The sequence below is a fragment of the Sorex araneus genome, chromosome 1 (genome assembly GCF_027595985.1).
Source record: "Sorex araneus isolate mSorAra2 chromosome 1, mSorAra2.pri, whole genome shotgun sequence".
NCBI classification, from domain to species: domain Eukaryota; kingdom Metazoa; phylum Chordata; class Mammalia; order Eulipotyphla; family Soricidae; genus Sorex; species Sorex araneus.
In genome coordinates, this window is record NC_073302.1 from 397,831,204 (window position 1) to 397,855,780 (window position 24,577).

At 35.7% G+C, this 24,577-nt stretch overlaps 1 protein-coding gene across 1 annotated transcript in view; it reads left to right on the forward strand.

The window, feature by feature from the left end:
• CACNA2D1 (calcium voltage-gated channel auxiliary subunit alpha2delta 1) overlaps positions 1-24,577 on the forward strand; it is a 459,233-nt gene that overhangs the window by 415,573 nt on the left and 19,083 nt on the right. Inside the window, exons 23-36 of the mRNA XM_055124138.1 lie at positions 1,232-1,252; positions 2,155-2,215; positions 5,146-5,243; positions 7,432-7,519; positions 8,508-8,570; positions 9,386-9,489; positions 10,588-10,674; positions 15,294-15,361; positions 15,928-15,966; positions 18,634-18,705; positions 19,762-19,914; positions 19,996-20,048; positions 22,125-22,180; positions 22,628-22,757. Of these exons, the coding sequence (XP_054980113.1) occupies positions 1,232-1,252; positions 2,155-2,215; positions 5,146-5,243; positions 7,432-7,519; positions 8,508-8,570; positions 9,386-9,489; positions 10,588-10,674; positions 15,294-15,361; positions 15,928-15,966; positions 18,634-18,705; positions 19,762-19,914; positions 19,996-20,048; positions 22,125-22,180; positions 22,628-22,757 (1,093 nt within the window). The remainder of the gene's footprint in view (positions 1-1,231; positions 1,253-2,154; positions 2,216-5,145; positions 5,244-7,431; positions 7,520-8,507; positions 8,571-9,385; positions 9,490-10,587; positions 10,675-15,293; positions 15,362-15,927; positions 15,967-18,633; positions 18,706-19,761; positions 19,915-19,995; positions 20,049-22,124; positions 22,181-22,627; positions 22,758-24,577) is intronic.

Sequence of the window (24,577 nt, forward strand, 5' to 3'; positions counted from 1 at the left end):
AGGGTCTGTTTGTTATCTCCGAGTATCAGATGTTTAGAACGTCTAGATTTTGGAATACCTAAGGCTTTGTATATACACTGAGTAGGTGTTATTACCAAATCTCCAGCAATGATTCTAACCCATTCCAAACATGCAAGGAACAAGAAATATTCTACATGGATAGAATATGAGCAGGTACTCCAGTCTCACTGGCAGTCCCCCCACCATGCTTCCCTGCTTGCTTTGTGCTCATAGAATCATTGCAATGCCATGTCCTCTGTTGCTGTTGTTTTAAGGGTCTGCAAGATGGCGCAAAATGTTTCATATAGTTTCACTGGCAGCATTGTGATAATAAAGCTTTAATTTTTCTTTTTTGTTGTTGTTGCATTTGACAAGAATAATATTGTGCTCCACATCTTCTATTTTGGTTGAATATATTAAATCACATCAGCCTTTGCTTTGGTTTGGAAATTAGCTTTCTTTGTATAATCCAAATGAATGAGGTTAACAGCTCAAATTTGAGTATTATTTTTTGAAGCATCATTTAGAATGTGGAGTAATTATTAACCGTAATGTATATTCCAAGCTGTTATTAACTTTGTTCTTAGTAACTAATCTTTGTAAAATAAAATGACCATCATATCTTTGTAAACCACTCAATTATTACTAACAACCTAAAATTTTTATTACAATAAAATGAAAATAGACATATTTGTGTATGTTTACATATGAATGTAAATGTCCTATAGTTTCTTTTCTTTGTTGGTTATTTTTTCTTCTCTACAATTCTGATTTTCATAATACATCAAACTAATGTTATATTCATATTTATATTTCAATTAATAGATATGATGGTCTTTTAGCAACCAGCAACTCTGCATGAGCTAATTTTTCACTTGATAAATGAGGGGATGACTAGTGTGTCTCTGGTGATTGGTATATGCTTGTTTACAGGCTAACATAATTGGTATTGCACCTGCATTAACCACTTTGCAAAATAGACCCTTGAAAAAAGCACAGTACATAAAGGGAATTCTAGAAATAATTGACAGAACATACAAGACATACAAGACATACAGTCTTCAGAAATGTGTCTTTTTTTCAGACTACAGCTGTACATAAATAAACCTCTGATCTATGCACAATATTTTTATTCAAGGAAGTCATTGAATAAAATATTGGTTGTGACCCCCTTTGCTTTACCCTCTTTTTTTTTGTTTCCCTGCTTTCTCTTTCTGATGGATTTTCACAGCAAAAAAGAGGAAAATGAAGGGCAAGTATTTTCTTGTTGCTCAATTACATTCTGTTTAGTACACTTGACATTTACACTGATATTTCCATTCCTTTTGGATATTACCCTCTGTGCTTCTCATTTGCCAGGATTTCCTCTGTGATCATTCAAACCTTAGCAGCAAAAAAGGGGAAAAGATACGTGTTGTGTTTTCATATCGAATCTGTTTCACTTTTATCTTTTTTCTTGGACTTAAATGTGTGTGTTTATTTTCTTCCACTTCACAAATTCAAACATAACATGAATATTACTATTTTATTGTGGCATTAATGGATTTATGAAAATAATTTACCATAATGTTAGTAATCACTCGATAGCACAATGGGTAAGGCGTTTGCCTTGCATGCAGCCGACCCGGGTTTGACTCCTCTGTCCCTCTCAGAGAGCCCAGCAAGCTACCAAGAGTATTCTGCCCACACAGCAGAGCCTGGCAAGCTCCCCATGGTGTATTCAATATGCCAAAAATAGTAACAATAAGTCTCACAATGGAGACGTTACTGGTGCCCACTCTAGCAAATCGATGAACAATGGGATGACAGTGCTACAGTGCTACAATGTTAGTAAAATTTTTATGTTGGTATCTTAAATAAAATATATAACAATTACATAAATCACTTTTTAAAACATATCTTGGTTATAGTAGAGATAGTACATGTAGATATATGTATTATAAATTATAGATACAATATTTTATCAAATTCAATCTATAATCCATACTTTAAATTATATTGCGAGTATTAAAGATCTTTATATTCACTGTATTTGAACTAAAGAGAGGAATAGGTTTCTTTTCTACTATATTATCATTCAAATGTCTTCTTAATATAGAATATCAGAGTTATATTCTGGATCAATTATCTAATCAAGTATTACTGTCATTGCAGATTCAGAAACACTGAAACCAGATAATTTTGAAGAGTCTGGCTATACCTTCATAGCACCAAGGTTGGGTTTTCTCTTGTTTTTGTTTGTTTGTTTGTATTTTAATAACTGGTATAGATTAGGGTAAACCTTTTGTAACTTTCCTGAACTGCTGTCAAAACTATTTCAATGGTATGGAAGCAGACAGGACAATAACTGAAAAATAAACATAAATCTGTTGGTTCATTTAGTTATTCTTGATTCCTAACTACAATTTGCAGACTAAGGGATAAAAGTAGTGAACAATGCGGGGCTGGAGCTATAGCACAGCAGGGAGGGCATTTGCCTTCCACACAGCTAACTCAGGTTTGATTCCCAAAATCCCATATGGTCCCCCAAGCACCGCCAGGAGTAATTCCTGAGTGCAGAGTCAGTACTAACTCCTGTGCATTACCGGTTGTGACCCAAAAAGCAAAAAAAGAAAAAAAAAACGTAGTGAACAATGCAGATATATATACTCTGATCTCATTGCAAAAACGGTTACATCTGACAATAATGAAGAGTTATGTATTTTGCACATAGCATATGATTACACATTATATGCATGGTATATGATTGTACATTATATGCATATTCCTTAGTAATATAATATGTATACACATATATATGTGTGTATTCACATATGACTTAGCTTGATAAATCATATTTATTTAATATTCTACGTTTATAAGAAAACATTGTAATATTGGCGTTGCTCATATAATTTTTAAGGTTAAAATAATGTTTCCTTTGAAGTTTATTTCTATCCATATAATCCCCCCTTTGCTATCTCTGATGCACATTTTTATCTCTATTTCTATTTACATAAAATTTTTGAAGCACTTAGTAATCCAAGTGCTTAGTGATAGCATATATCACAACATTGATCATTTCTGTATGCTACTTCAAAACTGTACACAACTCAGCAGTTTTCTGTTGGTGGTGCCCAAATGTGTAAAGACATTCATAATTTTTGGAACACTTAGGACAATAGTTATTAACCCTGTAGGTCCTTTCAGAGACTCATCAAGATTAGAATTCTTTTACTGATACTGTCAAAGTATGGTTAAATTTTTCATATATTGACGTTTGTATTGACAGTGCAAAAGCAGTCGGGGACAGATCAAGGCAATGACACCATAGGGTATTAGAAATCATCTTCTCTTCGTAATTAGGCACCTACAGGATGGGGAAAGCCAGTTTCACTTTAAAATATCCTTGACTGAAGCTTTATCTTTGAATATATGTCATCTAACATTCTTTGTGATGGAAGTTTTACTTCATGAAGAAGAACTTGACTAACTTAAAGAAGAGCACTCATGTTATTTGAATTAATAGCTGAATGGGTGTTGTTTGCTTTTTTGTGTAAAAATGACATGATTATTCAGACTTCAATATTTGACAAATAGTTAAAAAGAAAAATCTACTGAGTAAATATTGTCTTTGGAGAAAACAACTGGGTTGTTTTTGCCAGTTATAAAATCTTATTTCAAATAAATCAGAATTGAGAAAACTTATAATAATTACTTGAGGGTTATAGCTTCCCAATAATTATAGACTCAACTGCTAAAATCAGGTCATATATTGAGAGATGAAACTTTCAGTATTATATAATAGGATATATTGTCATTTAGAGTATCTGCCCAATGAATATAGTTTATAATAGTTTATGATGCTACAATATCATGGATGAAAAATGCCTCGGTGTACAAAAAACATTGATAACTCTTCCAGATTTTATATTAAAACCATCAATTAAAAATAATCAGATTGGGGCTAGAGAGATAGTACAGGGGGTACACTTTCCTTATATGAGACTGACCTGGGTTCAATATCAGTCACTGCATAAGATCACCAAGCACTGTCATAAGTGATCCCTGAGCATAGAGGCAAAAGTAAGTTCTGAAATCCAGGATATGGTCCCAAACCAAAAAATAAAAATAATCTTGGGGCTGGAGTGATAGCACAGCGGGTAAGGACTTGAACCTGGCCCACCCGGGTTCTATTCCCAGCATCTCCCATATGGTACCCTGAGCACCACCAAGGGTAATTCCTGAGTGCAGAGCCAGGAGTGACCACTGTGCATCTTCGGGTGTGACCCAAAAAGCAAAAATAAATAAATAAATAAATGTAATAAAATAAATAAATAAAAATAATCAAATTTTGGTTGTCACCTAATGATCAGAAATGACTATCCAAAATTCCTCTTTTCCATCCATATATCTGTTTGAAGACATAACTTTTTATTTTCCCAAGGAAAATCTTTTCATTGCCTGAATGCAGAGGCATATTTGTCTTTTAAGTCATGCTTAATGAGACTTACCAATAGATAAAGCAGTGTACCTTTTCTCACTGGTTATTGAATTTCTTTCTGCCAATATCATGGCTATAACATTCACTTAACATATAGTGAGCTCATTGTTAATATTTAATTAATGAATATTTTAATTTTATCCATTTTAATTTCAATACCTAAAGCATAGAGTGGACTTGTGTGATAAAAATTATAAAAATTATTACTTATGGAATACATACTATCCATAGGTCAAATCCCTAATTTATATTATCTATATCTACCCTTTGTCTTAATGTATTGATTTATAATACAAATACATGTAAGGAGACATTCAGTGACTTGCAAAGACACATAACTAGTTTCACAAATGTTAACTGTGATTAATGTGTCACTGTCACTGTCACTGTCATCCCTTTGCTCATCGATTTGTTCAAGCGAGCACCAGTAACGTCTCTCATTGGGAGACTTATTGTTACTGTTTTGGGCATATCCAATATACATGGGTAGCTTGCCAGGCTCTGTCGAGTGGGCTCGATACTCTCAGTAGCTTGCCGGGCTCTCGAGGGGGCAGAGGAATTGAACATGGGTCGGCCGCATGAAAGGCGAATGCCCAACCGCTGTGCTAGATTAATGTGTACATTGTGTTATTGTTTTATAACCTGATATCCTATTTTTTCAGAGATTACTGCAACGACCTTAAAATATCAGATAATAACACTGAGTTTCTTTTAAATTTCAATGAGTTTATTGATAGAAAAACTCCAAACGACCCATCATGTAAGTATGCATTAATTCAGAGTTATTACATCACTGTGGTTATATCTGAAGAGGTTACATAATAGATGATTAGTTATTTGGGAAGCAGGTTTACTCTCAGAATTTTAAATAGTGAATTTTAATAGTTTGGTCCTTAATTTTAAATAATAAAAAATTTCCAGTATTACAAGTGAAACTGAATTTTCAAAGCCAGTAATGAATACTTGCAAATGTTTCAGTGTAAGTTGAATACCGCATTACTTTATTCTCATTGCTACTCTCAAATTCAGAGATTTTGAATAATCATTTGAAGACTTTTCATTGTTATTTCATATAAGTATGCATAGCATACATATAGCATGCATCCATTAATTTATATCTTATATAAGTTTTTAAATTAACAAGATGAACAAAGACATGTTGGTTAATGTTTTTCTTTAGTCCGAGGTATATCCCATTTAACTTTTTATCTTAAAATATAGTAATTTACTAGTGTTGGGTCTACTAGTATAACTACATACAGGTACATTGTATACCACAAACCTCATAAGCCCTGAAGTTTGCCTCTATCTTACTTCCAGACCTCTTCTTGTCCACCTCTCATCATCAATTTCTCTCCTATCCTAGAGTTTTCTTTTCTAAAAATCAAAGTGTGTCTGTAGAATCAGGGGGGTAAGATGTAACCTGGAGTCATTGGTAGAGCAATGCAGTCACAAGCACTGAAAATGGAGTAAAGAACACTGTATGCCTGGAACCCTATTGTCAACGACTTTGTAAATCACAATGTTGCATTTTAAAATAATATACACTTTTTTTTCTTTCAAAAAAAGGGGGGGGCTGGAGTGATAGCACAGCGGGTAGGGCATCTGCCTTGCATTCGGCCAACCAAGGTTCGAATCCCAGCATCCCATATGGTCCCTTGAGCACCACCAGGGGTGATTTCTGAGTGCAGAGCCAGGAGTGACTCCTGTGCATCGCCGGGTGTGACCCAAAAAGCAAAAAAAAAAGGGGGGGCGGAGTTTAGGATAAGCCAGAAAGAAAGCTAGTACAGGGGTTAAGATGTTTGCCTTACAGTCTAAGGTTTGACATGTATTGCATGAGCTCAGGTTTCTTCCTGGCTCTATGCTCAGGGACATTCCTGGCAGTGCCAGAGATTAAAATGTGGTTTTTTTTTTTTTGGGGGGGGGGGCTGGAGAGATAGCACAGCGGGTAGGGCGTTTGCCTTGCACGCGGCCGACCCGGGTTCAAATCCCAGCATCCCATATGGTCCCCTGAGCACGGCCAGGGGTAATTCCTGAGTGCAGAGCCAGGAGTAACCCCTGTGCATCGCCGGGTGTGACCCAAAAAGCAAAAATAAAATAAAATAAAAATAAAATGGGGTTTTTGACTTGATCTTAGGATAATAATTATCCCGTTAGATAATTTTGAAAGATGATACCAGAAATAACAGTGTCACCTTTTCATCAGTACTATTACTCTACTAAAGTCAGTCTTGGAATAATTTTGTTTTTAATAGTGTTGGTCTGGACTGGAGTGATAGCACAGCGGGCAGGGTGTTTGCCTTGCACAATGCAGACCCAGGTTAGATTCCTCCATCCCTTTCAAAGAGCATGGCAAGCTACCGAGAGTATCCCACCCGTGCAGCACAGCCTGGCAAGCTACCCATGGCATATTCGATATGCCAAAAAACACTAACAAAAAGTCTCACAATGGAGATGTTACTGATGCTTCCTTGAGAAAATTGATGAAGAACAGATGACAGTACTACAATGCTATTGTTGGTCTGTTCCTTGGTCATAATGATATGATGATATGATTATAATATGCACATGCATATATTTAATAGGCTTATATTTATATATAAAGTCCGTGATATTAAGGTTTGAATCACTATACTAACCTATAAGCCAGTTCTTCAATGCTTCCTGTTGTCACATTTCATATATGTTTTTATAAAATTTAAAAAATAAATTTGCCTCATTGGGAATTGTCTATTTCAGTCCTATATCTGTCTGTATCTAAAAAAATGTGACACAAGGTAAACAATATAAACAATATGTTGAAAACTAGCACAAGATATATTTTTTAAGTTCTTAAAAGTATCATTTACCCTACATAGATTTTTGGGAGTAGTAATGTATTTGTTTCATTATTATCATGATTAGCAAACTATGAGAGTGTAACTGAAGTTATCCTTTTTCTGCACTAGGCAACACAGATTTGATTAATAGAGTCTTGCTGGATGCAGGCTTTACAAATGAACTTGTTCAAAATTACTGGAGTAAGCAGAAAAACATGTAAGTGTTCTTGTTGATAAAAATATTCTACGTTCCTGTTTATCTTCTCTCTGTAAAATTGTTGGGAGATAGGTCTCATAAATATAAAGTTCAGTATTTACCCTTTATAGTAGTATCTTGCGAATATCACATTGCAGTTGCTGACAACTTGCAGTGTAATTTAAAAGTGTGTTAAAATAGTGTCACTCATTATTCAGATTTACAAGTATATACACTGCCGTGTGAATGACCCTCCCCCCAATTTTTTTTGTATATTTTTACTTAAATGTCTGTAGTGAAAAGGATTTGTAATTAATGTTCATTTGGTGTTCAAATAGCACTAGCAAAAACCCACTCTAGAAAATGAGGTATCTGACTGTGGTTTCCATTTACAATTAGTCCCTAAATGTTATTTTTTTTATAACTGTGTTCCTCTCTCCTTCATACTCAGGGGCCTAGTCTTCCATTTCTAAGAAGTTATACTAATTGATCTATTTACCTTTAATTCTCCCATTCCTCTGTTTAATCCAGGGTCTTCCTTTTAAATGCAGCTCTAACTACGAGATAGGGGAGTTTTCCAGCATGGGTTCAAAATTACTCATAAACTGTGCAGTCTTAGAACACTTGTACTTGAAATTTTACTTCCTCATCTTTATCCCATTAAGCCTTACACTTCCACCTAGTGCAAAATGTCATCACTCTTCTTTAACTCTATGTTTCTAAAACACTCTTGTCTACATCTTCATGCTTTCCCTGTTATCTGTGCTAAATCCTTTTTCTATCTACAAAATGCTGCTCTACCATTATTTCTTGAGCTGTCTTCCTTAAGAATTCTCTAAGTACTTACTACTTAGCTATCTCAACTTTGATTCTATTGATATATTTACTTTGGCTGACATTTACTTCCTTTATTTAAGAAGTCATTTTTATTTTTTCTTTATATCACCAACACCTAAATCAATATCTTACAAGGAGAAAATTGAATAAAATCTTCTGTGTTCATTTCCAGCAAGGGAGTAAAAGCACGTTTTGTTGTGACTGATGGTGGAATTACCAGAGTTTATCCAAAGGAGTAAGTTCAAATAACATATGTAATCATTTTTTTCAGAGAAATGGATTGGTAGTAGATTGATAAATTGATCCAATTGGAATGATTACCTTAAACTGTACAAAATTTAAATGTTTCCTTTTTAGAGAATGAGAAACACGATACTTTAGTGGTATTTTGCTTATTTAGTTAGTTAGTTTTGGTTTGAGGGCCATAATCGGCGATGCTCAGGGCTTATTCCTGCTCTGTGCTTAAGAATCACTCCTGGCAGGGTTCTGAGGACCAGCCATATGTGACACAGGGTTCAGGCATGGCAAATCAGTGTCTTACATACTGTACTGTTGCCCCAGCCCTTAATTATATTTTAAAATTTTAAGATAATTTGAAGAGATTTTTCTCTTTGTCAGTACAAACTCATCTGCTTAAATTAACATTATGATTATGATTATAGAATATTAGCCATATTTGCACGGCACCCATTTTTACTAGTGATAATTTGGATTTTATCTCAGTTTATCATGAGACAATTTCACAATATACTAGGCTGGGTAGGTACTGAAATGTACTAATATTAATCGACCTATTAACTGAGTTGTCCATAATTGGCTAGTACATGCAGAGTGAAATTAGGAGCCACTTTTCTGAACCTTAATATAATTTTTATTTTGATATATTGCTTCATAATGAATATCACTTACTCCATCAATTACCACTGATTTCCTTAGACATACCTGAGATGTAACCATATCTGTAAAGTTCAGTGATGTCTACAAAGGCAAAAGTAGTATCAGGTAGATTGAAGAATATAAATGATGAGTAGTTTCCTGTTTCCTCCTTAGGGCTGGAGAAAATTGGCAAGAAAACCCAGAGACATATGAGGACAGCTTCTATAAAAGGAGTCTAGATAATGATAACTATGTCTTCACTGCTCCTAACTTTAACAGTAAGTATTGTTTTGGAATTCACCTTCCCAATTCCATTTTTTTAATTAAGAATTGATGCTACCTGTTTTAGTTCAAATCAATATAATATAATATATTTTATATTAATTGCTAACAATAATTACTAGTAGTCTCATACTATTTGTAAGAAATTGGAAGAAAAGAAACATCTATTTAGTTGAGGAGTTAAAATGCATGCACAGGAAATAGTTATGAAGTCATGTAAAGATAGCATATCTACAGGCATGCATGACACATGGAAACACGTGTCGATGATCCCTCACTTCACAAAACTAAATCATTAAACATTCTTTAATGTACTTTTTAAGTAGAGTGAACTCATTACTTATACTTTATCAGTTTTAGTTACATACTATAATATTAATAAAAGTTAATAGTAGCCTATATTTTAAAATATCTTTTGGGTCTTATCCAGAGAGTTCTATAAATTAATACTTCAATATCTCTGTGGGTAAGTATGATTTCTCCCATTTTTACAAATGGGGAAACTAAAGTTTGAAGAATTTCAGAGTTTTGTCCAGGGACATATATCTTATAAATGCAATGGCAGTTTTATGAACTGAGATCAATCTTTCCTCCTAGCTTAAACACCCTCACCAGTATTTTAGCAAATATCACAGAGCAGAGATTTGGCATGCATTCATTATTTTGCGGATGTAGATGTAACTAGACTGAATCATTCACATCACAAAGTCAGAGAATACAAACCTTTCTATGCATACTAGTTTGCCTGAAATGTAGAGGAAAAGAGAGAAGAGTTTATATTAATAAACTTTTTATTATCTCATTTGTATATCCTTAGTCCAAAATATTTAAACAAAACATTGTAGTATTAAAATAATACTATTTATGAAATATTTATGAAATGACAGAGCCTCCAATGCGGCCTCACTGTGAAGGACGAGTAAAGAGAGGCTTCTAAAATCTCAGGGCTAGGACGAATGGAGACGTTACTGGAGACCGCTCGAGAAATTCAACCATCAACAGGATAATGATGATGATGATGAAAATAAGTTGATATTAATTTGATAAAAATAAATATTCATTTTTATATAGATATGACTCTTTTCTTTTTCTAGAAAGTGGACCTAGTGCTTATGAATCTGGCATTATGGTTAGCAAAGCTGTAGAAATAAATATCCAAGGAAAACTGCTTAAACCTGCAGGTAAGCAAAAAATATATATATAATTATATATATAAATTATATATAAATAATCACAACCAAAATTAAATGTGACCTATTGTTTATATTATTAACTTGACATGCTTATCAGAAATCTCATAAAACATTTTCAGCCAAAATAAACAAAAACCCTGGCTTATTTTATTTAGTTAATTTGGTTATGGGGCTACATCCAGTGATGCTCAGGGATCACTCTTGGTGGTGCTCAGGGAACCATACACAGTGCCACCAATCAGAACCAACTTCATAGAAGGCAAGTGTCTTAATTCCTGTGCTACCTGGCCCCAAGACATGGAAATTTTAAAGAAGAAAATAAATCATTGACCAATGAAATTGTGATAAAATGAAATTAAGACTCTGTAGAATTGAGTTCAGAAGTTTTCGAAGACCAGATGTATATACACTACTGATTCAAATTTATGGAGTCGATATATAGAAATTCTAAATGCTGGATTAATCTCACCTAACCCTCACCAAGACTTCTGTCCTATAATATAATTTTAAACGTGGAAAGGGATCTACAGCCAATGATATGAATACCTGTAGTGGGAGAAAAAGAAAAAATGAGTTTCTGTGGCTGGAGTGATAGCACAGCGGTTGGGCATTCTCCTTTCACATGGCCGACCCGAGTTCCATTCCTCCGCCCCTCTCGGAGAGCCCAGCAAGCTACCAACAGTATTGAGCCCACTTGACAGAGCCTGGCAAGCTACCCGTGCGTATTGGATATGCCAAAAACAGTAACAATAAATCTCTCAATGAGAGATGTTACTGGTGCCCGCTCGAACAAATCGATGAGCAAAGGGACGACAGTGACAGTGACAGTCATTAGGAAAATAAATGATGATAGATGTCTACTATGTGACTCACTATAAAGAACTGGAGAGAGATTTGCTTTAGTAACATAGTATGTTGATAGAAATATGCTCCTGTATGAAATAAGGGAAAAAAAGAAAGAAAGAAAGAAAGAAAGAAAGAAAGAAAGAGAGAAAGAGAGAAAGAGAGAAAGAGAGAAAGAGAGAAAGAGAGAAAGAGAGAAAGAGAGAAAGAGAGAAAGAGAGAAAGAGAGAAAGAAAGAAAGAAAGAAAGAAAGAAAGAAAGAAAGAAAGAAAGAAAGAAAGAAAGAAAGAAAGAAAGAAAGAAAGAAAGAAAGAAAGAAAGAAAGAAAGAAAGAAAAAGAAGTCTCAGGAAAGCTAGCATCGGGAGGATTGGGAGAGCATGGTTTTTGAGGCTGGAGATGCAGCTTTCCTCATCCAGCCCACACAGTTCCCTGACTACTGCAGGGCAGGGTTGATCCAAAATCCAAACAACAGCAACAGTAATAACAACGATCATATTGCAGCAGATCGGAATGAGTGGATTCAGTAAAGTAAAAATTTAATTATTTCATTTTGTGGCTCCGTATACACTCTATGGTTCAGTATAAAAAGAACTAGAGCATCTGGATTGAAAAGATCAGTAAATTGTGCTCCTAGGGGAGTTTTACCGTTCATTGGCTCAGCTACTCAGATTTATTTCCACCACTTTCTCCATTTTTTAAAATTTATTCACCTGTTTGTGCACTCAGTTTAGTCATTCTCTCAGTTGCTCAACATTTGCCCATTTTCTTAGCCAGGTATCCACCCATCAGCAAGTATTTCTCTTTTCTGAATTAACTTATCAATCACCATGAATTACAAAGTTACAGAGTTGTTCAGGATTGAATTCCAGGGATACAATGTTTGAGCACCAACCCCTTCTTCAGTGTCCACTTTCTTCCACCAGTGCCCCCCACCCTGCCTCTGCTGGCACTTTTTCTTTCCTTTTTCTTTTTCGTTTAAGCACTGCAGTTCACAATACTATTACTGACAGGGTATCAGGCATATCACTTTACCTCCTCTCAGGACTCGGTTCTCTTCCAGAGAGGTAGTTTCCCCTCTCTCATTGTTGTAATGATTTTTTCGCCTGACTTCCTCCTCCCCACATGGTGGCAGGCTTCCGACTAAGGACCCCTCCTGTTCTTTTTTTTTTATTGTGCTTAGGCATTAGTTACTCCGATACAATGTTTCCTTACAGCTGGAAAATGAGTGAGATCATTCTGTGTCTGTTCCTCTCCCTCTGACTCATTTCACTCAACTGATACTCTCCAGATCCGTCCATGTAATACCAAGTTTCATGACTTCATCTTTCCTAGTGTCCATGTGGTATTCCATAGTGTATATGGACCATCGCTTCTTTATCAAGTTCTCTATTTTGTAGCACTTGGCTTGTTTTTCATATTTTGGCAGTTGTGAATAGAGCTGCAGTGAACATAGAAGTGCAGATGTCTTTTCTGTATTATGATTTTTCATCTCTCAGGGTACGTGCCCAGAAGTGAAATTGCTGAGTCACATCCAAGCTCAATTCCTAGTACTTTGAGGATTGTCCATGTTGTCTTCCAAAAAGGCTGGACCAGTTTGCATTTCTACCAGCAGTGCACGAGGGTCCCTCTCCTTCCCACCCCCGCTACTTTGCATCCACACCAACACTGGTTGTTGTTCTTGTGCATTGTGATAATCAGTCTGTTTGGTGTGAGGTGATATCTCATTGTTGTTTTGATTTGCATTTCCTTGATAGCTAGTAATACAGAGTATTTATTATATGTCTTTTGGCCATTCATATGTCTTCTTTGAGGAATTTTCTATTCCTCTTTCCCCCCGTTTTGCGATAGGGTTGGATATATTTTGTTCTTGTAATGTTCTACCAATATTTTATCTTTGATATTAACACTTTATCAGATGGTATGCAAATAATTTCTCCCGGTCTGTGAACTGTCTTTGTAGTCTGGTCTTCATTTCCTTTGAGGTGCACAAATGTCTTAATTTAGCATAGTTCTATTTATCTTTGCATACACTACCTTGGTCAGTGTAGTTTCATCCTTTAAGATGCCGCTAGCTTCAATGTCACAGAAAGTTCTGCCTATGTTTTCCTCTATGTATTTTATGGATTTGGGTCTGATAGCAAGGTCTTTAATCCATTTTGAATTGATTTTTGTGCAGGGTGTTAAATAGAGGTCTGGGTTTGTTTTTTCACATGTAGCTGACCAGTTTTCCCAACACCATTTATTGAAGAGACTTTCCTTAATCCACTTCATAGGTCCTTTTGTATTCTGGTGGTGCCTCTCCCCAGTTCAGTTGTCACCTTCCCTCCAACTTCCAGGGAGGTCTCTGGGGAATCCTGTAAGGAGGGAGGAGAACATCTTGCTGCTGAATCGGTGGCCACCCACTGCTTCTTTTTATTTTTGTTGTTTTAGTGTCAAAACTTTATTATGCAAAGCTTGATTTACAAAGTTGTTTGTAATACAGTTGCTAAAGGAATTCAGTGTTCCAACTCTAATCCTACCACCATTGTGACCATTCCTTCTTCAGTGTCCCCAGTCACACACCCCTAGGCCAGCCCCCTTAGGCATAAAGTAATTTACTTTATATTGCTTGGTACAACATATATCTCAGAACAGAATTACCAAAGTCATTGTCAGACGATTTTCTTAACTATTAGTTGCTACTTGAGCCTTTTGTTATTGTTTGTGCTCATTGAACTTAGTGGGTTTCTACACAACTTTTCTACGTAACTTGCTCTGCTCCTACTGGGGTGTAAGTACTGGGGTGCAAAAGGGATGATTCAGTTAGGTCATTTTGTATGCTGACAGAAGTCAGGTGTGGGTGGAGCATTGGGCCTTTCTGCAGGCCCAGCCCCCATCCAGAGAAGGCTCCAGAGATGTAGATGTGGTCACTGACTCCCTGGGATCAGAGATCAGGGCCTGGAGACCTCGCATACCTGGGCTCATTCAGATGCAGTTTCTTTTTCTGAAACTGTGGCTTCTCACCTGAGGGCAGAGCCGTGTTCTGTGCTCTCAGCTCCAGTCCTGGGGGCTTTCCGGTCACACTCCGGGGCCATGGAGGAACAAGCAGTCTCTGGGTAGGGGTTGCTTTGGAAAACACAGCAAGCATTTTATAAACCCTACTGTACACTCTGGGGTGGGAGTGAGGCAGTTAGAAGAAGCTTCTTAAAATAGTCCACTTGAGGGCCAGAGCAATAGTGCATCAGGTAGGGGCCACTTGCCTTACATGTGGCTAAACCAGGTTCTATCCCTGGCATCTCATATAGTTCTTGAGGCCTGCCAGGAGTGAGCACAGAGCCTGAGCACAGAGCCAGGAGTAGCACTAGAGCATCTCTGGGTGTGAACTAAAAAAAATTTTAAAGCCTACTCGAATGGCTTTTTAAAATTTTACTAAGTTACCTATTTGTAGTTAATGAATAACTATGTTGTGAGTATATGTAAGTTTATGTAATAGCTTGTTATCATTACTTCTTAATGAAAGCCCCCCAAATAATAAATTTTCTTTTCACCCAATTCAATACTATTATAAAAATTACATATCATGTAGGAAGTATTATTTTTCAGAAAAATAAATTTGCAAATTTCACTTTGAATCAAATTCTTAATGTATTGTGATCAGTCATTCTTTAATCTCTAGATGCTTGTATTTACTCACTTAGGAATTTTTGAATGTTGGGGGGAAATGTTATGATTCTAATCACATTTTTAAAATGTTTGCATAAATTTTTCTTGTGTAATTTTTCAGTTGTTGGAATTAAAATTGATATAAACTCCTGGATCGAGAATTTCACCAAAACATCAATCCGGGACCCGGTAAGATCAATTTTTTAATTTCTATACTGCACTGTAGCACTGTCGTCCCGTTGCTCATCGATTTGCTCAAGCAGGCACCAGTAATATCTCCATTGTGAGACATGTTACTGTTTTTGGCATATCGAATATGCTACAGGTAGCTTGTCAAGCTCTTCCGTGCAGGTGGGATACTCTCAGTAGCTTGCCGGGTTCTCCGAGAGAGACAGAAACACCGAATACAGGTCAGCCACCTGCAAGGCAAACACCCTACCCTCTGTGCTATCACTCCAGTCCAATTTCTACATTTAAAAATTTTAAATTTTCAAAGAGGTATATTTAAAATCTTACATAGTGAAAAAATCAAATTTTGAATCATTATCTTGAAGAAGAAATATCCCTGCTTTTTTATCAAGGGTTAGTTTTAAAATACTTCCTAATTTTAAATATAAAAACTGTACTTTTAACTAGAATGTCATTTAATCTTTTACAATATCTAAAACATTTATCTTAATTTATAACAGTAATGTAATACTATTAAAACAAGTGTTAAAAAAGTATGTATGTGATAATAATTTCATTTCTTCCAGTGTGCTGGTCCAGTTTGTGACTGCAAGAGAAACAGTGATGTAAGAAAACTCTCATATATCTTTGTATAGATAGATGTTCTTAAACATTTGTACTTAGAATTTATAATATTGTTAATCACACGTTTCATTCATTCATCATTCTGGTGACACACCTGTCACCAGAGAGTCTGCTTTCATCCACACCTGTCGCATGGGCCCCTCCCAACCCATCCTGACATGCAAACTAAGTTCAATAGACAAAAAAGGTCAGTAGACAGAATTTTTTGTTCCCATTCTATGTTTTTTCCTTATTCTATATATGGGATTTTCTTTTTTATGGAAAAAGAATTTATATTCATTTTCCTTTGATTTATAATTTTCAGGAATTTTGAGAAGATTAGTTCTAATTAAAGTGTCTTTTAACTGTAATTTTTTGTATGGCTCTTAGTAAAAATAAGAGCCATCATCTTCATGGAGGATGAAGGAATTTGGGGGCCACAGGGATAGCACAGCTCAGACCGACTCAGGTTTAATCCCTGCCATGTGGTTGAGCGAGTGCCACCCGGGGAGATCCCTGAGTGCAGAGGCTGAAGTGAGTCCTGAACATTGTTGGGTGTGACAAGAACAAAATAAAACCAAAAAAGATGCAGGGGGGGTTAAGTATTTAAGTATTTTAGCTAAAAAAAAAATTTCTATGAAATTGTGAACTCATAGATAAGAATTTGCGTTTTATAATTTTAAATCCTGTTTAAATACTTCTGATCTTCTAAATATTCATATATTATGGGAAGGTATAAAAATCCATTTCAAATATCTGTATTATTTTCAGTCTCAAGTGTGTTAGCTATTTTATACACATTGATATTTAGCCCTATTTGGGGGTGGGAAGTTTCTAAAAGAAGTATTTTATTGGTCATCTATGCCTTCTTCCCTTGTCTTTTGTCATTTTAATCTCACTGAAACGATGAGGAAAATTTTAAGTTAAACCTGAGGATTATATAATATAAATTTCCCTTATATAGATTAATTTTTACATTAACTTTTATTAATTTTACTTGTTAAATTGAAAACCTTAAAAGTTGAAAGTGCTTTATGAATGATATTAAATGTCAGTAAATTATTCCAAAAATGAATAAGCATGACTGCCTGTTTTCTTCTGGGCTACTGTGTGTGTGCATAAATTTGAGGAGCAGGGAATTCATTTCATCTTTATATTCTATTCCTGCAAAAGTATAAGGCACTTGTTTTAATTAGTTTGATTCCATTCATTTCATAGACATCTGTTCATTTTTATTTGGGCATTGGGGCTAGCTACACTCTGTGGAGGACAATAATCGAACTAGTGTGTGCTGCATACAAGATAAGCACCAAACTTCCTGAATCTCCTTCTAGCCCAAACTATATTTTTAGAAGAAAAAGTTTCTATATTTTTGTAGTAACTTGCTTCCACATTAGGAATATAGAATGTATATGTCCCCAACTGTAAAAAAATGATTTATTCATTCATTTATTTGAAGGATTTTGTTTTGGCAGGTGGGCGGGTGTGGCATGGGGGCACACCCAACAGTGCTCAGGGCTTACAACTGGCTCTGAGCTCAAGGATGGTTGTGGGCACCTAAAGGATGCCAGGGATGGAACCCAGGTCGACCACATCTAAAGCAGGCACCCTAATTGTGTATTATCACTCTGGCCCAAAAGATTTATTCTTTTAAACATGATCTACTAGATGGAAATTCATAATTATTTATTTTTTTAGTTATGTATTTTGGAGGGTTGAGGTGGGGGCTCCCAATAGATATTCAGGGAGCCTGGAAATCTCTCCTAGAGATTCTCAGGTAACTAGGTCTGTAGTTTAGTGCAAAGACCTGAGGACTTGGTGCTAATACCACCGTGCATTACCCAGGTCCTTTATGACCACGCCTGCTGTACGTCCAGGTCCAAACCAAACAGTGTTTCGGGGTGGGCAAGCCAGGGTTTGCTGCCTGCAAGGCATACACTTTAAACCCTGTACTGTTTTGCCAGCCTCAGTCATGTGTACTTTTCCCCCTTTTGATTTCTGCTTTTAATTTATTTTGTCATTTTGGGGTCAATCCTGGCAGTGCTTGGTAAACCACATTGGGTGCTGAGGATTTAACCAAGGTTCAATTTGCATTTGCAAGGCAAATACCCTACTTGCTGTATTATCTCTCCAGTCCCTACCTTCTAATATCAAATCATCCAAACATTTTTAATATTAAATAGTTATATTCTCCTGCTGTCTTTTTTAAAACTGTGAGCTGAGGGGATAAAATTGCATTCAACGAATAGTCTTTCTTGTCAATCTGTGTTTTAAAAATAATCATTAAATCATATTTTCTGGATCTTTAGGAGATCTTGGAGTGGCAAGAGATTATTTTTTATTTTATTTTGCGAATTGTTCATAGTATGTTATCCTTAATTGGACTGGATGTGATAGAATACCAAGTCCTAGGGTTAGATACATGAATGCACTTATTTCATCAGATTCTCCTGGCAGCAGTGATCAAAAGAAAATTTTTCTTTTGGATTTTTCTCCTGTATTTGTTTGTATGATTATATCAAGCAATGGTAATGGAACCATTACCTCTCCATAACTTTTGGATTTTTCTCCTGTGTTTGTTTGTATAATTATATCAAGCAATGGTAATGCAATCATTACCTCTCCATAACAAATGCCTCTCCATAACTGTGCCTTTATTTTTTTTATAGGTAATGGATTGCGTGATTCTAGATGATGGTGGGTTTCTTTTGATGGCAAATCATGATGAATACACTAACCAGGTATGTAGACAGGAGTGGGAAGGGAAGAGGATCTCTTCACTAGTGGGAAAGGTAGGGATAAAGAGATCTCTAAACTCTTTATCCCTGGTCAACATTATAAAACTCCTTCACCATTATATAAATCGATGTGTTGCTTTATTTCTGTCATAAAATTTGAAAATATTGTTATAATAGAAATTATTAAGAAAATGCACACATTTTTAATATATTGATATAATGGAAATTAGTAAGAAATTCCTCCTATCTATTTTGTTTGTTCACTTTACTGATATGTTACCAGTAAAATATAATTCAAGCATTTCAATATGCTGTGAGCTTTTAAATGGGGTGGGGGCTCCCCAGTGGTGCTCAGAAATGGATAGAGAGGTCTGGGGGTTGGAGGGCCAGGCTTGTATACACTAGCACCTAGATTTGAACTCTAGCACTACATGAACTCTGGGGTAGGAAGACCTTTAAAGTTTGGATCTCTTAAAAGTTAAAATTATTCATCAAAAAAAAAATCTGTTGATTGATGAAGAGTCTTATATGGGTATTTTGAAATTGAAAATTCTAATTCCCAATTAGTTTGCCAATTAGCAGCATATGGGCCACACAGGATTTTATGCAAATCAGTGGTGGTCCAGTAATTATAATGTTTGAATCAGCATTTTCTGGTTCTCTTAAAAATATAAAAGAATAAACACTGACATTTTTCCTACTTGATCCATGTTTATGAACTAGAATTGATTCGTTGGAGATGTCTCTTTTAAAGCCTGGTCAGTCCAGTTGATACAGTCTTTACGAGTTTATTTTTCTCTTAATTTCTTTTTTCTAAAAGGCATTTGGTTAGGAATTTAGTGCTTAGGAGATTGGTCCTTTCACAAATAAGCAGCAAAATCATTGTATATCTAAATTCACTGGAGTTCTTCTGAACTTCATCTACAGAAACGTGTTCCTTCTTTTGGCTTTTAAACTCCTATACAGTTCTAATTCGTTGTCTTCATTGCATTTTTTCCATTCTACTGGCTCTGGTATTAATGTTTGGTTTAAATTTGAACTTTCTTTTTCCTCTACCAGATTGGAAGATTTTTTGGAGAGATTGATCCAAGCTTGATGAGACACCTAATTAATATATCAGTGTATGCTTTTAACAAATCCTATGACTACCAGTCAGTGTGTGAGCCTGGAGCTGCACCAAAACAAGGAGCAGGGCACCGCTCAGCATACGTGGTCAGTATCCTCCTAGGCATCCATTCCTCTCATGGTACCCCCGCTGGAGGCTAGTGATTGACTCTTGGTTCTGTTTCGCAGCCATCAATAGCAGACATACTGCACATTGGCTGGTGGGCCACTGCTGCTGCCTGGTAAGTCAACAGAGACGTTTCACTGGTAATGAGGAAGTGTACTGTCAAATAAGAAAGCATGTGCTAAATATGTTTTCTGGTTGTAACTCAGTGATTTTTTCATTTCTATGCAGTAGATTTAAACTTTCTTTTTCTTAAATGATCCTTCTGAAACACTTTTTCTTTTTTATTTTGTTTTGTTTTGTCCTTGGGCCACACCCAGGAGTTCTCAGAGTTTATTCCTGGCTCTGTGCTCAGGGATCACTCCTGGCAGGCTTAGGGGGTCAAAGGGAGTTCCGAGGACCAAATTCAGGTCAGGCACATATAAGGCAGGTACTGTGCCCACTGTACTATTGCTCAGGCCCAAATTAGTCCCTTTCTATAGCAGATATTTTATGTAAACAGTGATTTATTCATGTACTGAAGAGACCTTACAGCAGGTATGGTGCTTGCCTTGCACACAGCCAAACCTAGCTCGATACACAACACTTCATATGGTCTTCCAGGAATGACCCTCGAGCACAGTGCCAGGAGTAAGCCTTGACACCACTGGGTATGACTTATAACCTCACCCCCCCCAAAAAAAAAAAACCTACAATATGCTCATGCAAATACCAGCCACCTCAGAAGCTTTTTTGAAAAAATGGATATGTTGGGAATATTTCCATTTTTGTTTTCATTTAAAACCAGTTCTTTAAATTTGGATAGACTGATCCATCAAAAATTTCTAATTAGGGACAGAGTGTAGGGCATTTGCCTTGCACGCAGCTGACCTGGGCTCGATTCCCAGCATTCCATATGGTCCCCCGAGCACTGCCACAAGTAATTCCTGAGTGCATGAGCCAGGAGTAACCCCTGTGCATCACTGGGTGTGACCCAAAAAGCCAAAAAAAAGAAAAAAGTTTCTAATTATTTATTTCAGAATCTAAATTATATGTCTTCTGACTTATTGCCTTTTTACTATTATTGCCAATATTTGATGTCATTCTAAGGCATCATGTTGCTGGAATGGATCTAGTTGTTTATTTTCACGCTTTCCACCCTCCATGCCTTCTTAACTCCCTTTAAGCTTGGCGTTTTTGAAAAATTTAAGACACTTAAGCCATTCAGGGCACTGTGGAAAGTCTAAAAGATCAAATTTGTCATTGTTTATTTCGAGTGATTCAAGTAACTAACAACCTATTGTGGCTGGGATCAGCCTTCCTCTCCCTGCCTTCTCTCCTTTCTGTTTTCTTCCGTATGATGACTTTGGTATATTTTCCAAGAGCCATTCCAGGTAGAAAAAAATTATTAACATTTATCTAGTGGTGGGGCATTCCCAGATGAAATTCACTCATGATGTTATTTTATTGAATTAAAGATTTTAGATTCAGTATCCTAATTTTTATGAAAAGGGCACCATAGCAAATAGTACTTTTTTGGTATGACAGTGGTATATTTATATAGATTTTGTAAGTCTCATCTTGATACTGAAGTAGCTGACATTTATATGCATTTTTTTCTGATCAAAGTCTAAGTTGTAGACACACCCTCCCTCCACTTTTATGTTTTTAATATTAAGCTCAGTTCCAGATGATTCCATGCTGTTTGGCTCCCTCATCCTTAACAAATGTGCCACATATACTACCTGTAACATGGATATTTTATTTCATGTTTAAACATGAGTTTTATAAGCAAATAGTTCACAGATCCATGGTACAAAATTATTTTTGCGGTTTCACCCCACAAACATTTATAAGCTGAAACAAGGAGAAAATCCTAACTGTAAGGTCTATTCAGCAAAGTACATTCTTCTTAGAGTTACATCTCATTTTTGTGTCTGCAAAAATGCGTGCACCTTACTTGGTCCATAATAATAACTTTCCTATGACCTCTCTCTTTACAAAACTGCAGTGTTTTGTTATTTTTTTAAAAAAAAGGTAAAAATGTTATTCTCCTAAGCTTTCTATTATCAAATTTTAAACTTTTCCAACTTATTATTTAAAAAAGAAGGAAAACACTTGTTTACATATACATATAAAGGTACTCAGAATTTTATTATACAATTTAAAAGGAAAATATCTCTATATATTAATAATGATTCATATTTAAATTTAGGTCTATTCTACAGCAGTTTCTTTTGAGTTTGAGCTTTCCACGACTCCTTGAAGCAGGTATGTAAGTTCTTTAGTATTGCTTCAATAGAAAATAGTATTTTATTTTGAGAGTACAGCAGACACAGAAATTATGTGTATAGGGACAGGGAGGGAGAGTTACCATGTCTACTGGCATTCCAGTTGGTTGAAATCTTTATCAGAACTTTCTCAAACTTTAGAAACTTTTTTAGGTCACATTGTTGTCTGTTTTATATTTGTCGGGGCTGTATACTATAATATCGAGCAGTAAACTAGCCATCTCAAACTTTAGGAACCTTTCTTAGGTCACATTGACTCTTATTTTCTACTTGTTGGGGCTGTATACTATAATTTACAGTATTAAACAAGCCATCAAGGCACCTGTCCTCATATATTTGTTTTGTTCTGTGACAATTAAAAACTTAGGGAAGCTAGCTAGCTACCATGTCTCCTCCTGATGGAGGTCTTTGTTTTGACTCTCCACAGCTGACTTGGAAGAGGAGGACTTTACAGCCTCTCTGTCAAAACAGAGCTGTATTACTGAACAAACCCAATATTTCTTCGACAATGATAGTAAATCATTCAGTGGTGTACTTGACTGTGGAAACTGTTCCAGGTAATTTTGTTTCTTCACTACTATTTCACTAAGAAATCATATTCACTTCTATTACAGATATGTCTTAGCGAACTCTTAATACTTTTCATTTATTAATAAAACTGGCTAATTATAACTCCTACAATTATAATTGTACGGTCAAGATAACAGCTTCCACTTTCAGTCAGAACATAGAGGGTCTTTTATATTATTTCTAAATAATATATAAGATACATTAGAAACATAAGTAACTTCATTGCTACTTATATGTATTTGTAATGTTAAGATATTTCTGTAGTATTCCATGTAGGTAAGGGGTTTTTTGTATATGGCAATTTCACAGCTTTAAAAAAATCAAGAATTTCTGGGTTTTTTTTTTTTTCAAGTTTTCTCTAGCATTTATAATTGATTGTATCTTTATTTGTAACTGGAGAAACAAGAAAGAATTCCCTATGGTTAGTCAGTATCCACAAAGCATCATCTTGAAATGTTTTGGGAAACCATTAGGTATTTATGTTGGTTGTAATAAAATATAAGAGGAAGACAAGGTGGAAGGTTTGAAGTTTTTCTAAAAATGATAATCTGTGACATGGGATACCTGAGAACAGAACTGAAAGTCACAGTTTACAAGGCACATAGTTGGAACATTTCATTTTTAAAGGCTGTGGGCAGATTATTTGAGAAAAAAATATTGACATAAAAGTAAAATATTAGGAGGTGAGGTAATCTGAGCTTGTGCAAAGTCTGGAATAATTGTTTGAGATTCAGAAAAAAGTGTTTGGGATATTTTCAAGAGAAGATTAACCAGTATGATTTTTAATAGACAAGGTCAGTATGCTTTTATGGCATGCTTTAGCAAATCTCTCTATCCTACAAACTAGAAATTATCATGAGTGGGAATGTGAGGAGCCAGGAATAACCAAGGGAAAAGCAGACCATTCTTTCTAAGATTAACACATCATACTTGAACTTCACAAAACATAATTGTGGCATATACAGTGAATCACTGTCACTGTCATCCCATGCACCAGTTATGTCTCTCATTGTGAGACTTATTGTTACTGTTTTTGGCATATTCAATACATCACGGGTAGCTTGCCAGGCTCTCCGAGAAGGGCAGAGGAATCGAACACGGGTCTGCTGCGTGAAAGGCAAACACTGTGCTATCGCTCCAGCCCATATACAGTGAATAAAACCAGGAATAATATTAGGTTTCATTGGTTTATCATTAATTGATGCCCACTTAATAGCATTATGCACTTAAATCTAAGTTAAATGATAAACACAAATATAATAAAAATGTGAAGTTGAATCAAGCTTTTTCATTTGCTTTATGCTTGTGTTCACACATCAATATAGAAAATGAAGGAATTAGAAAACTATATCAACAGAGACTACTTTTAATGAAATTTACAGATTTGTTTTGGGTGTAAAGGAGGACTCAAGAACTTCATTGCTTGGTCAGAGCCATACTATAGTGGGTAAGGTGCTCACCTTGCACATGGCCAACCCAGGTTTAATCCTGGCATCCCATATGATCCCCCTAGCACTCTTAAGTATTGTGATTCCTGAATGGAGAACCAGGAGTAGCCACTAAGTAGCGCAAGGAGTGTGTGTGTGTGTGTGTGTGTGTGTGTGTGTGTGTGTGTGTGTGTGTGTAGGGTGGAGGGGCGGGCAGAATTAGCTAGTGTTGTGGGAAGAAAGACAGTGCAAAGAATTTATAGACTTTAATTCTTTATCTACATCTGTGTTCTTCAGTTTAGGACTTCTCATCTGCATGTGCTTATTTCAAATTATTGAATTTAATTTCGGTTAATTAGATTAATTAAATTTAATATTTT